The 18796-nt window shown below is 33.4% G+C and overlaps 2 protein-coding genes across 5 annotated transcripts in view; one reads left to right on the forward strand and one right to left on the reverse strand.

Moving 5' to 3' along the window:
• Window positions 1–13747, forward strand: part of LOC149489972 (uncharacterized) — a 51487-nt gene extending 37740 nt beyond the window's left edge. For all 3 annotated transcript variants that reach the window (XM_089714793.1, XM_089714795.1, XM_089714796.1), the window contains 4 exons: window positions 8021–8145; window positions 8453–8719; window positions 8848–9037; window positions 9190–13747. In XM_089714793.1, coding sequence (XP_089570919.1) covers window positions 8021–8145; window positions 8453–8719; window positions 8848–9037; window positions 9190–13003 — 4396 coding nt within the window. In that variant the 3' untranslated portion in view covers window positions 13004–13747. The remainder of the gene's footprint in view (window positions 1–8020; window positions 8146–8452; window positions 8720–8847; window positions 9038–9189) is intronic.
• The window catches only part of LOC149489955 (uncharacterized), a 216607-nt gene extending 200154 nt beyond the window's left edge, over window positions 1–16453 (reverse strand). The window contains exons 1-6 of one of the 2 annotated variants that reach the window (XR_016318374.1): window positions 16125–16453; window positions 15926–16047; window positions 15580–15789; window positions 14920–15054; window positions 14686–14727; window positions 13486–14480 (exon numbers count right to left, since the gene is read on the reverse strand). Coding sequence is in view for 1 of the 2 variants with exons in the window: in XM_089714818.1 (XP_089570944.1) it covers window positions 13894–14480; window positions 14686–14727; window positions 14920–15054; window positions 15580–15789; window positions 15926–16047; window positions 16125–16243 (1215 nt within the window). In the remaining variant the exon portion in view is untranslated. Of the gene's footprint in view, window positions 1–12821; window positions 14481–14685; window positions 14728–14919; window positions 15055–15579; window positions 15790–15925; window positions 16048–16124 lie in introns of those variants that run through there. The other variant, XM_089714818.1, reaches the window with a different exon arrangement.
• Window positions 16454–18796: the final 2343 nt, after the last annotated feature.

Raw genomic sequence — 18796 nt, forward strand, 5'->3', positions numbered from 1 at the left:
ATTCCAATTACACAATACACAGTATGATATTAAATATAAGATCGATGTTAAGGTTAGATTTTTCGCATGCGAACAGATACCATTTTTGGTGGAGACTAACCACAAATCAGTAGATGGATCTTGTATGTGTCCTTGCTCTGATATTGTTGTATTCTTAGCTTTTATAGGTAAGGTATTTTAAGTAAGACCGCCTCCTTGGTACAGTGGTTGACGCGTGAGCGTAGAACCGAGGAGTCCTGGGTTCGATTCCCGGTGGAGACGAAGCAAAAAAAATGTCTCGGTCTGGTAGGACACAGAAGGCTGATCACCTACTTGTCCCTAAAGAAAATCGATCAGCGAAACAGATGTGTGCATAATGCATCTGCCCCTTACCCCACTACGGGCACCCGGGACTTCACTTTATTTTAAGTAAGGTATTTTGAACAAGCTTTTAGTAGCTTAACCTGCATGTTTGTATGTAACCGACTCATTTTGACCCGATTTTGACTTATTTTAAAAGGACAAATTGAATTCAATTTTGGAAACTTATCAAGTATCGGTTGCAATACGACAATTTAATGAGTTTATATTATTAAAGCGTGTTTTTAGTTTTTAACTTTATTTATTTTTTATAGACTAGTCTACACATTTTCCACAACTCATTTATAATAGAGATACCTAATGATAACAATAAGAATACCATCAACATAAAAACAAATTGATAGCTTCATAATGACGTTCAAATAGTAACACATGATAAACGCCTTATACGTGAATCGTTTGTTCCACTTGGCAAATCGTGTGGCCAAAATCTTAACACACGTTGACCTTGGTAGTTTGTATAAAGCCAATCGGGTGTCAACGCCGGTATGTCAAGGAATCCGTGACACTGCTATGAATTTCAATCCGCTCCATGGAACTATATATACTACGTATGGAACCCACACTCCCTAAGAAAAAGTAAAGTCAAAAAATTTGACCTTGAATTTTATCGTTTCCCCTCCGTCTCTTTCTAGTTACGGTGAGTCATGGAAATATATATAGTATGTCTATATTTCCGTGGGGTGAGTATAAATGTAAAAAATTCAGGATATTAAGGAAAAAAATAACGGATACATCAATTTTATTCGTATTAAAATTTTACTATAATACTAGATTTTGCCCGCGACTTCGTCCTCGTTGAAGTCATAAAACATAAAATCCCATTTATCCCGTGGGGATTTCGGAATAGCCTTTCTAAGTGCACCTTTAGGATACTCTAGATATACAGAGTGTGCCAAATTTCATGTCTTTAGGTCCAGTGATTTTAGGCTGTGCGTTGTCTGTCAGTCACTAAGTAACGGGAGAGTTTTATATTTATTGATTGATTGATGGTTGATGATTTACGGCGGAAATAAATTACGTAATTGCATTTATTATTCTAATATAGTTACTGTAGAGTTTTTGCAAATAGATAAAAAATAGATGTTCAAGTATTTAACATTGGAAAATTGTAATGTTTCTTTCAGCGTTTTTTCATGTTTGCGTCTTCCGCTATCTGTAATGCATCTTCAGAACACAGGACCGCTATAAATTATGACAACATTTTGCTGTATAATTTGGCGTTACGTCCAGTCATTTGAGGAATTAATGAAGTAAAATATCAATGTGTTTTTATAATATTTATTTATCATTACAATGCCAACTGCCTTTACAAATTTGCAAATTATAAGATAATAATAACAATAAAAAGTAACGAAATCGGTTCACTGAAAATATTTTTATCATTCCATACCCTTAAGTATTTAAATAGTTTTAAGAGTACTTGAAATATGAGATCGTGGTCTAGCGCTTCCCTATCATACAATAAAAAACAAAATATATATATATTCAGGGTGTAATCGTTAAGTGTGCACAGGTGATTATTCCGTAACTATTGCAGGTATCAAAAAACTTTAAACTGATATCGATATGATACTGATATGATATTTTACCTAATGAGTAAAATAACAATAATAACTTTTTTTAAATATAACAAGAAATATCTAAAAATGTAACTTTAAACCCTCCCATACATTTTATTTCCCGTAACGTATATATTACGTTCCCACTGCTGGGACATGGCCTCCTATGAGGTTACAGCCACATCCACCACACTGGCCAAGTGCGGGTTTAAAATGAATGTTGCATATCTTCACTTTTTCAAAACAGGATATTTTTAATTCTACTATATTTAGCCATGTATTACGTTCCGCTAGATTGGACGGAAACCTGTAAAGAGAAAAGAAGATTATTTGCAAAATATAAAAAAAAATGTCATTTAGATACAGATAACGCAAAATTTGTGCTGTTGTCTTGTGCTTCTATTGCAGTAGGTACCATATATGTATGTACTTTGAGTTTTTGATTTTACAATATATCTATACTAATATTATAAAGAGGAAAAGTTTGTAAGTATGTATGTATGTATGTATGTATGTATGGTTTTCACGCAAAAACTACTGGACCGATTTCAAAAATTCTTTCACCATTAGAAAGCTGCATCTTTACTGAGCAACATAGGCTATATTGCATTTTCAAAAAAATTAGAGATCCTTATTAAAAATGCAATAATGTAACCCAAGGTGTAAAAAAATCCTCAATAAAACTTCTGTCATCGCGTGCGCTGCGGAATCTATTGAAGATAGAACAAAAAAATGTTCTACGATATTATAGAATGGATCAATATCTACAAGAAAGTCCGCGATACCATATTATGTCCATCTTCAGTAGTTATGTTACTACAACAACTTTTTTACGTTTTCAAAGTAAATAGAAGTGCCGACAGTAATCAAACCATGTTATCCATACACATATATTAATCCTTATCCCATTAAATGATGTTTTATTATAGACTGTTTCAATACCAGCAAAATACTTTTTAAATGAAAAGAATTGGATATTCCATTCAAAAGATATAACGAATTTTTAAAAGTGTCAATCTACAGAAAATAGTAGGTATACTGTTCGAGCAGGCCGTAGTGCGGGGGTCACGGAGGAATTCTACCAATATGCGTCTTGACGGAACACAGTGGGGTTTTGGTCGGTAGGAATCCGAAATAACCCACGGCCCCTCCGCCGGAGGCCGTGGGTATCTATGAAAGATTTCCCCACTAAAACAAAAAAAAACAAAAAAAAAAGGCCGTAGGTAGTGCGGGACGGGGTAAAGGTGATTTTCATGTGATTAAAAATTAAACCTATAGTCCGACCTATAGTAGACTTTTCACTGTAACGATATCGCTATCTATGCGGGTGAAACCGCAGGGCATTGCTAGTCATTATATAAAAGTAGTAAATAACGTTTTTATACCATTAACTTTCACGCCAATTGAACTAACTCAAGTGGAGAAAGACTTCTCCTCATATAAAATACCATACCGAAATATATGTACACAATTTTATAAAGTATGGACACCCTAGTCTAATATTTATTACAATGATGAAACATTTAATAATAAGCAAATAACGATGTTAAATGGAAAAAGCCTAATCAAAATTAACATTATAATCACAACTTCGATCTATTATTCCAGATTTAACAACAATTATTAAAGTAGAAATATTACTAAACTACAATTTTACATGAAGCGTAGTTTATGCATGGTTTTTTGTACTTACGAATGAAATATAATATCACATCATGGATGCCATTCACTTTTGCAACCGCGCACAATATATTTACAACCATTTCTATTAATTTTGGCTCAGAATAATTCCAAAATACAAGAACAAACTCACGAAATGAACATAAACATCCGCCATTTTGCAGTAAACATTATTTGACACCTAGAATTGGGGCTGCCGCGCAACGATTTTCATAACATAATTCAAAATATGGGAAAAAAATTATGAGCGTGTTCGATAAGCAGTCCATTTTAAAAGTTGTAAACCTTTGTTATTTCAATGAAAAAGCAAACCTGCATGAATCTCGTTTAATTTCATTTTTTTAGCGGATTTTATTAATGATTTTTGTCATATAGACTATTATTACTGACAGTCGATTTTTTAATGCACGTCAATAGGGGAAAAATTTACAATCACGCTGGCTACCCTATGGGGTAAACAGGGGTTACTTGCGGTCATTCTATCAGTTTTTTATTTATTCTTAGGAGTTTGGGTTCCAGTATGACTATAGTTCCATGAATCCGCTCGTTTTTCTGACTTTTGGCAACGCGTCTGCCAAAGCGCGTGGAATATTAAAAGCTTACGGCCTTGAGCTTACGATGTTGATACTTGATTACGACTTGCGATGTTAGAAAGTAAATGATTGCATAAGCAATACTTCAAAAATGCGTTAATTCAATAAAATTTAAAGGCCTGTTTGTAAACTTTTTGCAACATTATTATTGACGTCATCTTTTTTTTCTTTAGTTAGATAAATTTCCAGTATTTCAAAATAGTTAATATTCTGATTATCTAATATATATTATAAAGGCGAAAGTTTGTATGGATGTATGGATGTTTGTTACTCTTTCACGTAAAAGCTACTGAACCGATTACAATGAAATTTAGCACACATATAGAGGTTAACTTGGATTAACACATAGGATAGTTTTTATCCCGGAAATCCCACGGGAACGGGAACTATGCGGGTTTTCCTTTGCAAACGCGGGCGAAGCCGCGGGCGGAAATCTAGTCAATCATAAATACAGGAATAATAGGGCTTTGAACAAAAATAGTGTCAAAAAAAAACAATAGGTACCTTACAATAAACCAACAGAAAGTCTACAAGTTGCTAATCGTAATATTAGCAAAAGAATAATTTTACGAAATGAGTTTACCCACTTCTTTCTTTTGAGGATGAACACAATTGCCTGTAATAGACCGTTTAGACAAACATCTCTAACCGAAATTTTCCACAGGATTTCAAGTCACCTTACAAAATCAATGAGTACGGTAAACGGTAATTACACTTGTACATGCTATTGTTTATCCAAAAATACGAGTAACGGTCAACATAAGCCGTATGTTAAGCAGCTAACAGCGTGTCGTATACGTAAATATTTTATTGGGTATACCTACTATGTAGATATTTGAAACCTTTATGCTTTATTATTTTTGCAATAAACGTATAAGCTTTGTTCGTATATCCAACTATCCAAATTTTAAAATATCCTATTAGGTATATACATATTTTACAATTCATATGTAAAATACTTTGCACACATCCAATAATTAATAGTTATAGGAATGATATATTTTAATTTTATATTCAATGACTGTTTAATAGAGCGTAAAGTACGTGGCATAAATTCATACCAAAACTAATAAATGTTTTCGCACATATTATCATCATTAGCGTTTAAACCAAAAAAAATGTCCACGCATCTCCAAGTTACAGATACATTATGTTACGAGAAAGCTGCTACATATTCATCGCGAACACAAAAGCGTCGGTTGAAAGAAATCCAAACAATAGAGCACAAGACAACGCCGGGCATTTGTGGCGCGTCTGGCATACCTCACATTTCCTTTGCTTGTTCATATTATCACAGATTATAATATACTAAAGACTTTAATTGTAAATGTAAAACATATTACCTAATCCCAATATGATAGGTGTAGCACGTACCGATTAGTATCGATTTAGGTAGATTAGATTTTATTTTTGGGTACCGTTTCTTCTGTGTTTTAGTATAAATATAATTAATCAATTATTCATTCTTACATATCTGTTAAAGAGCTTCAATCATCGTGATTTGAAAATCTCCACTAAAGTGTAATTCGTACATATTACAACAATTTACTACATTCCCATGTGATTCCCAGTATTTTTAACGCAAAGCTGAACATAAAAGCAAACGCGAAACGCACTGAACATTATAATAAGATCGATAGTTGATGCAATACACGTACACGCAAGGAAATCAAACACCGCATTGAAATCTGCGCTAAGCTCCTGAGCCCTGGGGGCAAGGGATAGGCCTCGTAGGATTACGTCCGCGTCGTGTGAAGCAACAAAACGTTTGAAAAATGTTTTCTTTTATCCTTGACTTATGAACCTCGGGTTATATAAATTTACTGCAATACTGCCTTAACACTTGTTGAAATGTGTAAAAAATGATTTAGTAGGTAGCTTCCTGTAATAAATAATCATTTGAAAGAAAATGCACTTAAAAATAGAAATATAATATAAATAAACTGGAAGCAGCTGAACTGAAATCATCCAGCTAATTCAATATTATTAAAAAAAATTGTTCGTTTGCCTAGCTATATAGCTAAGTATAATATTATAGATTGAAGATTTCTCAACATCACGGTTTAGATGCGACATGATAGTGACAAACATTGTGCTACATTACGACACACGTATGGTGACATTTCTCATTCATAATGTCAGAGGTACTCAATGAACCGATTCGTAAGCATACAAAGCGATGCAAATCGAAATAGTACCTACAGTTGAATCTGCTTATAATTTTATCGGAGGATATTACAATTTGGTCATACTAAACGGACGGGGCACGAAACGAGGTTTATTTACAAATAGCAATCAAGTTAAATACTCTAGCGTTAATGTGTTATGTGATGAGTTAATTAAAACAAAGTTGGAATGGAATGAGACTAGTTTTACAGGAGTTAGCTAAAACAATCTTGAGTGAATACAAGTAACTTGGTTCCTATATCTTTTGGGGTCTGTGCTATCCGTAATCAATACTAGTTCCTAGTTTACTAGTTTCATGAAATATTTGTGTTGCATATGAACTTATCTTATAGATAGATATCATACCTATATAGAAAATTTATAAAAATACAATTAAAAACTTAAATCGAAAGTTAATTCCATCTCAATCCATCAATCTTCGTCTACCCTGTTCAATACATAAACAATAAAAAAATAAAATTCTGAATAATAGATAGATCCTATTGGATACTGGTATTGGCATAATTAAATTTCGAAATTTGTATTAGGGCTATCAAAAATCTGAATTTTTGATAAGCGTTGATTTCTATTTCAACAGCAATTACCCAATTTGAAACAGCAAATGTACTTAATTGTAAATAATTATATAGGAAGGATACGTCAAATTAAAAATTATTAGATTAAAGACTCGAATTAACATCCGTTGCAAGAGAAATTTCAGTACATCCATTACTATGTAGGTACACAGTTTTTATACACGGATGAGTGTTGCATGCATACCACTAAATGCCTGACGTGCGATGGCTCTACGACTTATGAGAATAAGTTGTAATAAGTTGAAATTGACTCAGTAACATATGAGCAGCTCGGTTTATAAAGGTTCTACACTTCGTACACTTCTACATGTACTCGACAAGTAGAATGTTCTGAACCAAATAATGTTGTCTACAATTTTATCGAAGTATAAAGGGCTTCATTTCAGTATTACGTTATAGATCTTACGCAACGTCTGTTGTCAATCAGTTAATCACCTATTATTTAAGTGCCTCTTAATCCAATTATAGAGACGTTTCCCTAACAATCACAATAATTGGTGACGTCTAAGGATAACTCTGAAAACTATAACATTGACTGGATCCAGAGCTATTCGCACAGTTCGTTGACCCTCTTTGTTCCTGCGTGAGCGTCCCCCCCCCCCTTCCCCCACCCCGCAACATAACCTCAACGCCTCGCATGCTGCAGGCGCCGTATTACGTGACCTTATAATATTTAAGCTCGACGTTGGTGGTAAAGGCTAAAGGATTGTTTACCACCTTTTTTGTATTGTGTTCACTTTTGTTTAAAAGTCTCTATTACTTTGAAATAATTATCGCGCTTTACTTACTTTACCTTCCTATATAATATGTTAAAGGGCAATACGAATGTTCAGAATACTTTTTTATTTACACTAACCGAACTAGGTATACATTTTAAATTCTATTTCTACCAATACACAACATTCTGTATTTGGAAATGAGAATGCAATCTTGCCAGGTTGCATGTAATTATCAAGTTAATTAACTAAGTATTCAAATTCCTACTAGATTTGCTGTTCTGACTTAACTATAGAAAAAAAGTTTTTTTTCTGTGAATATAAAAAGATGTATTTTTCTATTTCAGGGGAGAAAAATTATACGTGACAGCTGATAAACGTGGTGAAAAAGCTGGATGTAAACGACCACTCTGCTGGACCTTGCTGGGACTCGTCGTGGCCGCCATTGTTGCTCTTATTGTGTTAGCAGCTAGTAAGTTGAAGTCTTGAAGTGCCGTAATTTATAAACATTTAATGAAAATTTTATAGATATTGACTTAATAAAGCTATATAAATATATTTTCCAATAGATTTGCATTGTTTAAGTATTAATCGAAGTATGTAACTACTTACTACTTATCTATTTTCTTTAAATATGTTTTATTTTGATTACATTCTAAAGTCTAAGTCTATTTATGCAATTATTACATCTAACGGCATATTCCCTTTTAATTTTAATTATCTGTCTTTATTATAGAGTATTATCATATAATAATAATTGAAACTACATCAAATTACAGCTGGAATTCTGTTCTCGAATTCTCCAACACCACTGGAACAATATAATGCATCAGTCAGCTCTGCCCGAGCGTTTGGCGGCATCGGAAGCTCTGACCACGACCACGCAAGTCATGATCACGCCCATGACCACGACCACGACCATGACCATGACCACGACCATCACCACGAACAGACTACAATGGTTAGCGAAGCAGCATCAGAAACACAGAGTGATGAGGGACAAGATCACAGTGTTGTTTCCGATGAATCGGATATTTCTTTGTATGGTATGTATTACCACATATAATATAATACTATACTATCACCCTCATAACATCTTACCATGGCGGCAATAAGACAAATTTTACTGTTACTTCTAAACCATAAAGCTTATATTTTAACTTTTTTTTTTCAGTACCGAGGACCGTAGAAGGTGAGCTCAGGATAGACAACGAAGAATTCGTTCCCGCTTTACAAGATCCAGAAAGTGAAGAATACAGGGAATTCACAGCAATATTCAATGACGCATTAAAAAGAGCTATATTCGATAAAAATGACTTGGATAATAGCGACAATGAGATAACACTTGAAGTAGTTGAGATAAGGTAAGCACGTTTTATCTATTTATCTTAACGAGTCTATAAATATAACAATACAATATAGAACATTCGATTTCCTTCTTTTCAAATTTTTATATTTTTAATTTCTATTGAGTGAATCTAGATAAAAATATATACCTATTATTTCTCCATTACAGAAATGGATCCGTGATCGTCACCTACAGAATACATTGGTCGCCAAAATATAATGCTGAACCCACAGAAGACCTTATTACAGCCAATTCACTTAGAACAAACCTTGATTCTTACCTCGCAAGAAATAACAGAATGATAAGCGTATATCACGTTGCTGAAGAATCAATTAAGGCTAGACCAGTACTAGACATGTGTAAAGTAAACAATTACGACTGTGAACACGGATGTGAATTCGATGACACAACACTAGAATTTACGTGCACATGTCCACATGGACAAATGATAGATATGCATTCACCTAAAAAATGTGTAAATATTTTGGATTCTACACAATCAAGAGGCTTTTCAGATGATAAACTGAAAAACCTTGGCCTCGACTCTGACTCTAGCACTATGAAATCCACTGTAGATGAAGAGAAACCAGTTACGGAATCTGTTCAAGTAATGGATAATAACAAATTTGACTGGAAAGAAACGAATTCATCACCCACAACAACCACAACTGAGTCGGACGCAGAACTGAATTTCTCCCATATATTCGGCCATCAAAGTGAACAGAACGATTCAGAAGAAACGCCAAAGCCTGAACCAGAGCCTACTTCCGAACCCAATGATAATTCCAAGCCATCTGCAGAGATTGAACCAGCCGCTGAACCTGAACCGACGGCAGAACCTGAACCTTCTGCTGAACCTGAACCATCTGCAGAAGCCGAACCTGCAGCTGAACCAGAGCCCACAGCCGAGCCAAACTTGAGAGTAGAGCCAGCCGCTGAACCCAGTCCCGATCATGAACATTATCCAGAGCCTGAACCAACTACTCAATCAAACCCACAACCTGAACCAAATCCAGAACCGGAACCGGAACCAACCTCTGAACCTGAACCTTCATCAGAACCCAATCCAGAACCTGAGCCTGCATCAGAACCTAATCCAGAACCTGAACCTACGTCAGAACCCAATCCGGAACCTGAGCCTAATCCAGAACCCGAACCAAATCCTGAACCTGAACCTGCTAGCGAACCAAGTTCAGAACCTGAACCTACTAATGCATCTAAATCAGAATCTGAATCTGCTACTGAGCAGAACATGGAATATGAACCTAAAATTGAATCGGAATCAAATACGGAAACAGAAACAGAACGCGCTTTTGAACCAGAAATTAAACATAATACAGAAACAGAATCTGCCACAGGAAATAATTATGAAGCGGAAAATGGTGGAGAAGGTAATATGGATGAAGAATCACAACCTGAACCAACTACAGAAATGAATCAGGAGCCATCAGCAAATACAGAATCTAATCATATTTCAGAATCTTCCAATTGGGAACCAAATGCTCCAGCAGCCGCCACAACTGAAACCATTCCAAAATCAGAAATAAATAACAGTGGTATGGAATTAACTACGGAACAAACTGTACCTTTAGATACAATGTTTAACAATCAAGACGAAGAAACTAAGGAGAACGACATGCTAAATATAAGACCAATAGCAGATCAAAACAATGACAATACTGAGCAAGAAATGGCTGACAAAACTACAGCCAATCCTGAAGAGAGCATTGACGAATCCCTACTAGTGAAATCCAATGAAAATGACAAAATGACAGTTTTAATGGAAACCACAACGACGCGAATTTCCATCTCGGAACCTAATATAAGAAATGAACCATCGTATGAAGCAAATCCTGAAATTATTACGTTGATAAGAGGTAATCAAGACCATGTTACCGCTAATAATTTAAATGAAGAAACAACGACGGAGAATGATTGGCTTCAAAACGATAATGCAGATTCACCTTTTGATTCAGACAATCCAACAGAACAACGGTCATCCAAAAGTTTTGATGAAATTATGAGTGAATCAACAACACAAATAAATAAACAAAATGATATGGATGAAATAACTTTTGATCTTATACATAATAAAAATCAAGAAAAAGAAGCTACCACGATAAGATTAGATAAAAATGATGAACCGACGACAATTACATCAATGATTAATGATGCTCAAAATCAAAATGTTGATTCACAACCCGCTTACACAAACGATGATGAAGTGGACATGAATAAGACTGTTATATCAATAAACCAAAATAGTTCATACGAACCACAACAGGCTCAAACTACAACAATGAAATCAAATACTGACATAAACTACTCAATAAATTCTGATTATAAAATGACAAACTATGATCAAAATTTAATGGATGCCTTAGAAAAAACCAACATAACAACTACTGAAAAAACATTAGAAAGAAATACAACGAATGAAAATATGGACGTTACTTTTGATACCATAAGCTCATTATACAATAGAACCTCAAAGTCAATGGAAGAGTCGATCAACAATGATATAAAACCAACAACCTCTAATGAAGTTATTAGCGAAGTTACAGAAAAATCTACGGAGTCTGACTGGTTATCAGAGCCAGTTACAGAGGTTAACTATGAAGATGTTATGAAAAAATCGGATAATAGAGAAACTACCGAAGCATCAATGACAAAAGTTGATGAAGTAATTACTAAAGAACTAAACAAGGATGATTTTGAACCGGATTATTTGAACAACATGGAAAGCAATAACAGCAAAATGTCTGATCGAGATGAACCTCTGTATGGCATTTTACATGATTATGACAATGAAGATCCACGTGTGAAAAGAGTAAACTTAGAAAGAAAATTTGACTCGACTCAAAATATAACAGAAATCGCTACAGAAAACGGCTTACCAAAAACCAATCCCGTACCGCTAGAAACGACAACCATTGGTGAATATATTTACAGAACCGCCGGGAAATCTGTAAGCGACGTTTCTTCATCTGCAGCACCAATGTATTTATCATCGAATGATATGGGATCGCCTATTATGTCTGCTAATACGGAGCGGGTGATGAACGAAACATTGAATGAAACAAATAGGGGTATAATAATAAAGGAAATACCAAACAATGAACCAATTACTTATACAAATAGTCCTAATAACGAAAATCTGGCAATTACTACATCACCAACATCTAACCAAAATTTTGAAAATTCTTCACAAGTAAACAATCTAAGTGTAACAATATACGAAGTTTCTAGTCAAAATAATAACCAAACAACTACATCACCCAAGGCAATACATTCGCACTCAACGGAATACGAAGACCACGAAACGGAAATGAATCCCTTCCTTCCCGAAGTTGAGAACAATAAAATTCTCGTGAAAAAACTACAAGAGGGACATGATCTTGAACCAAGCACCTTAAACGAAACACAAAACGAAAACGGAGATGAACATGGTTCAATCCACGTTGATGCCAAAACAGACAAAGCTCAAGAAATGATTACCAATGCTCCTACAATCTCTGAAACCACACAAACAAGTATGCTGGCATCTGAACAAACGTCAGAAAGAGACGTACCTGTAACTACAGAGGACGATATGTTATTTAATGATTTACTTCTTAACCCAAGCAATCATGATGATGAATCAACGACAGCTAAAGCACAAGAAACCACACCTGTGACCGTTATAGAAACCACAACGAGAAACGATTCATATGAAGTTTTGCCTATTTCAACATTTTTACTAGACACAGACGATATAGATTTTACGAAAACAGTTAAGCCCGCGTTATCGGAAAATGGATTAAATAACGTATCACCAACGGAATATCTAAGTGTAGTGCCAATTGATGATAAAGAATCTATAAAGAAAAATTATAAAAGTGACAGTGAAGAGCTCAATTCAATAAGTGATTCCCCCAAAAAAAGTGATAGAAGGACATTAGATGTATCGAACGCCGATCCTGTAATAAACAATGAAGCGTAGTCCATACGTGAACTTAGATGTAATTATTATCATGCATAAGGTTGTACATTGTATTCTATTTCCTGTGATTTCTGTCGAACAAATGCGTAATCAGTTTCTGCAGCTCATTCAAATGTAAATCGAAAATCTTATATCGATAAAGATTTTTATTTAAGTTCCAAATATTTATGTATACCTGCTAATAACAATATTGCTGATAAGTATCGTTAAGTACTTGTTATAAATATATTTTTCGTTAGACTAGTCAAATTAGGGAGTCATCACCATCGTGTCTATTTTAGATTATTTATTGCTTCAAGTTAAGATGCACCTTTGACTAAAATACATCAATCATGATTGTACTATATTTACCGATGTTGATTCAAAAATTATACAATGACGTAAATACCTGAAATTGTTTAATTTGTTACCATAGATAATTATATTGTGTTAATATTATCATATTATTCCTTCTATGGGCACTACTTATATTTAAGTTTAACTGTGGCATCAAAAACATACACTATTGTGTTGAAAGCTCCTTTGCCATGGAATATTGTGATGTGATAACTTCCGCATACCTGTAGCTACATTCCATTCGTACATAAAGTATATTATAATTTAACATAGTGATTTATTGTGGAAGTGAGGTCTGATTGTAAAATAATAATAATTATTGTAGTTCTTGTTAACTGAGATATATTTTGTATAATATGGTTGAAACTGTAAAGAAATATGTTGTAAATAAATATAAATTTAATAATATGGACATTTATTTCATTTCTAGTTTTAAACAAACACTATCTTCCTTGTCTTGCAAAAAATAAACCTTCAATACACTAATTCTGTATTCCATTGGAAAAAGGAAAAGTAAAACACAATCCCATTTGTATATCCATTTTTATTTTTCTTTATGCCATAGATTTAACTGGATGTGGGGTGATTTCATCAATCTCTTGAGATATCATTTGGTTATCATCTATAGCCATTTTGGCACAAAGGCATTCCTCACTGATAGTTCCACTACCAGAAACAATACATTTACCAAGAATTGCTTTACAACTATTGTATGGAATTAAATTATTACTAGATTCACTTCTATCTTCTTTTTCTTCTATTGCAACATCTATTTTATTTTCTATTATAATATCTTCATCTATAAACTCTTTAATTTTAATTGTGCCATCACTATTGTATGTAAGTTCAGGCATATTATTTTTTTGATTGTTCTTAATAAATTTATCACAGGAACAGCTCTTACAATTACTCTCTTTGTTTTTCTTTTCGAGTTCTATAGGTCTTGTTTCTTCATTATGTTTAGTTTTATCATCTATATTATTACTAGGAGGAAGTGTATGTTGTACATTATTATTTGGTTCTATCACATTATTTTCCTTTACATTTAACTCCTCATTCAATTGATACTTATCAAACCAGTCCGCTACCTCTTTTGTAAATACTTTGTCTATATCTAATTGTTGAATTTGCATCCGTTCAGCTACAAAATAATAATTAAAAATTAATTTAGTTTCTTTTTTTTCATCTAATATTCATACAAAAAAGACAATGGTATAGAAATTGCAAAAGAAAAAAATAATGTCATAGGAAATTGTACAGTCACAATTGTTCAAAAAGATTCTAATGTATATGATATGTAGTGAATTATTATGGAACAAATTAATAAATTTTAATAAACTACAAACCTTCAATTATCTCCTGTTTCATATTGTCCGTTTCATTATTTTCTGTAAACAACAATAATTTTTTGATCAAATAATGTACAGACTTTTGTAGTAAATTGCCAATACTAAATTTTGAGACTACTTTTGCCTAATTTGCCTCGTTTAAAAAAATATTTTTAATAAAATTCAGCAGTATGAAGTTAATCAAAACTGCTAATAATTATTACATAAGAAAAAAAAAAGGCAAAAACTCACTGTGTCTAGCAAGATGTCTTCTTAAAGCATATTCATTTGTAAATAATTTACCACAACTGGGTACAATACAATTCAACCAAGAATCCGGCTGATGACTCCTTAAGTGAGTTTTCAAGTGATTTATTTGAATGAATCCTGTAAAAAGAGCAGTTATTGTATAAAGAAATGGAGTTTTCATTTATTTAATGTAAAAGATATTATAGACACATTATAGATTAGATCAAGTAGTTGAAAACTTTCCATTATAGACAAAGTAACAAAGGTTACTAGTAGAAAATAATAAAAAATAACATTAAAATTAATTTTTGGTTCCATTGAACAAACAGATTTGTTTACTCTTCAAAAGATGAACTCATTTGATTTTTTTTTTAATGAAACTTCACATACATAGTTGCAATTATATCAGTATAGTGAATGTGTAAAATATTAAATTTAACAGCTATGTTACATCTAATGATATGATATTATGAAAATTTGTGACTAATATTAATTAAGTATACATATTTTATATTCTAGCTTCTTCATATTTATCTATATTATAAGATTGATATCTTTATTTAAAGATATCAAGACAATGAAATCTCTGTATAAAGTGACTTACTAAACTATGTGCTTAACAAGTTAACATTTGCTAACTTAATTCAACAAACATTAACTTACCCTTTCCACATGAACTACAGTGGTGTTGTTTTTGACCAGAATGTGTTGGTTCATGATTCCTCAAGTGATGCGCAAAGTTAAATGTTTTCGTACAACCGATGTAACTACACTTATATCTCCTCTCAGACTTTGCTTTGTGTGTTTTCTCATGTGATTGTAATGCTTGCAGGCTGTTAAACTTTGTTTGACACTTTGTGCATATATGCACTTCTGTAACAAGATACATTTGTACAATACAGAAATATATCTATATTATACTTTGCATAATCTTTGATGCATAGAACTGAAATTATCTTTATGAAGTTGTGTTTTTGAAAATTTGATAAACTAACTCAATAAATTTTACCTTCATGGGCGTATTTGATATGGCGTTTTAGTAGAGCATCATCTCGGAAACTTCTGCCACATTCCGAGCAGTTCACGCGCTCTCCTCTTTCATGTTGTTTCTGATGACGCCTTAAAGCTGAACTATAAAGAAATGTATCCAATATAATCTTTGAAGACCCGGTAATATAATTAACAATAAATTATTGTGTACAACTTACACAAAACTAAATTTTTTGAAACATTCTGGACATTCGAACGCTGGTACATGACTCCTTTCATGTCTTTTCTTTTCGCTCTCATACTTAAAAGTTTTATCACAGTAGGAACACACGAACATTTATAAAATTTCTGTTGACGTAATGCCAGGCGATGCTACTAAAATGCACTTTGTGCAATCACAGTTTTCTATATTTGAAAAGTTTTCTATATTTTGATCTTAATTCATTTTTTAGGCTGAATCCTTATCATAAGGATTTTCGATAGCATCGTATTATCAGGAACTACAAAATGAACTATCATTACAAAATACAAAATACAAACTTGAGTTTGACAGACATCTAAAGTCACTTCCAGTTTATATTATATTACTCTATGGTCACTTCTGACATCTTCTTCTTCTCTTAAATAATGGCTCCTTCTGACATCTTACTGCTGACTGCTCAGTACTCGGCTCAGTACAAGAAGCTTATATCTTAAACACTGGAGATTTCGGTATGAACATTTGACGTGTAAGAAGAAAATATTGCCCAGTTGTTGTGTTTTATCACTTTCACACCTAACTTGGTATTGCCACTGTTAATACGAAGTTTTTTCCAAGGCTACTATGTATGCTGTAATATTCTGTGCAAAAGGTTAGTTTTTGTACATGAGTTTGTTGATAAATTGCCAACAACGTCATTCAGAAGCATTGTTGGATGAGACAATTATTATTTATGCTAAATAAAATAAGTATCTGAACCAATTATTAAAAAGCGATACTCCCTGATTATGGGTAGTTACCATAATAAAATTGTAGCAACTCTGAACTCTCACTTTGACAATATGGCATAAGTGTCAAAAAAATTGCGTCGCTTCGAATATTTAAGTTAATATTGTTGCGTATTTAATAAATATTTTCCGAATATTATTAATGTATTGCATTGTGAAAAATTGCAGAAGTTTTTGGACACCAAATTCTGGCCTATAATTTCACAGGCAAGTGTATATTTACGTTATTTACAATATTCCTCAATACTCATGCATTTACCTGTTTAGAATCATTTTAATGGCAAAAATCGTCAAATTTATCATCATTTTACTAAGCAATCATGTTAAATAAGTTCTTTTCCTAATACTTTCATCATTTTTCAACAAGTTTTCAACAAACAAATTTAACAAGTAAGGTAACCATGGTAGTGTATGTGAGTGAAAGAGACGGAAGTATTATGTCATCTCTTGCGCACGTGCAACGGTGACACCGCTTACACAGCTCAGTTGGCTGCAGGCGGTCGGAGTGAGAGGTCGTGTGCGTCTAAGAGCCGATAATAGGGAAGGACTTACACTACATTTTTGGCGACGAGGTAAATTGGGAATAAATGTAAGTAATTTTTTTTTGATAATAAAAAAAAAAATACAAAACAAAAAAAAAAAGGGGAGGAAATAGGTGTGCTGTGATAACTATTGAACTAATTATATCCACAGTCAAGTTACATCGAAGGGAATTTTAAAGTTAATAATAATATACACACATACCTATTTTCATTATGATATTTTGTGCCGCTTACATAAAAAAAAATATCCGCACAAAGTAGATAAATAACATGTGCGTGCCTTTCGAGAGGCCTCCGGCCTCCGCGCCGTAGAAAACGAAGGTTTCGTTTACATAAAGATTTAGCAAAACCTCTTAAATAATTGTAGCCAGAAGGATAAAGTAGGTTTGTAAATTGTTTCTCGTATACAATATAACTACACTGATACCAATGCATACGCGGGCTGTCTTTATTGCTCGAGCGTATGGTGCCTGTTTGATAAATACACTGTACAGTGTACGGGTATACAGCTAGCGTCGTCCAGTATGTACTCACGTAGTCATGCATAGGACTGTAACTGCGTTATGCGAGACTAAATGTGATATTTTGTTAGTCGAGGCTGTAGATTATTATTTTGGGACATTTGTTTACATATAAATTTATTAATACTGATAATATGTAAGAACCTGCTTTGGGGATTGGTTAAACATAATTAAATGAGCTAAGAAGGTTCGATTCCCGATCAGCTCAGAATAGATTTGTCTGGTTACAAAATAGAATTATACCAAATACCCACTTATTTCTTATTTAATTACTCGATGTGAAGTTGCATGAGTATTATTTAAGATTATTTATTATTGCACATAAAGAAGTAATTAATGATGATCATGCAAGGAACGTAAGTTTCCTGGACAGGCTAATATGGTAACATCGGTAACATTATGGAAGTTCTGATGTATGTGTTTCGATAATGTGGACCACGACAAGGTATTTCTAAATTTGTTGTTGTTACGCTATAATGTTACAAGATGAAGCCTGAGAAAAAAAAAGGGTAACGCCCGTGTATGTACTTTAAAATGTATTACCAGATGATGCCTGGTAGTACAGGAAAAAACGGGTGATGTCCGTGTGATACCAGATAATGCCTGGTGGTCAAGAAAAATCGGGTGACGCCCGTGTGTATTTTGTAATGTTATACCAGATGATGCCTGGTAGTACAAAAACAAAAATCGGGTGACGCCCGTGTGTACTTTGTAATGTTATAGCAGATGATGCCTGGTAGTACAAAAACAAAAATCGGGTGACGCCCGTGTGTACTTTGTAATGTTATACCAGATGATGCCTGGTAGTAACAAAAAAAAAAAATCGGGTGACGCCCGTGT

Source organism: Colias philodice, chromosome 3 (assembly GCF_061535455.1).
Source record: "Colias philodice isolate Cphi_HAF_F1 chromosome 3, ilColPhil1 Martin Lab GWU primary, whole genome shotgun sequence".
Taxonomy (NCBI): domain Eukaryota; kingdom Metazoa; phylum Arthropoda; class Insecta; order Lepidoptera; family Pieridae; genus Colias; species Colias philodice.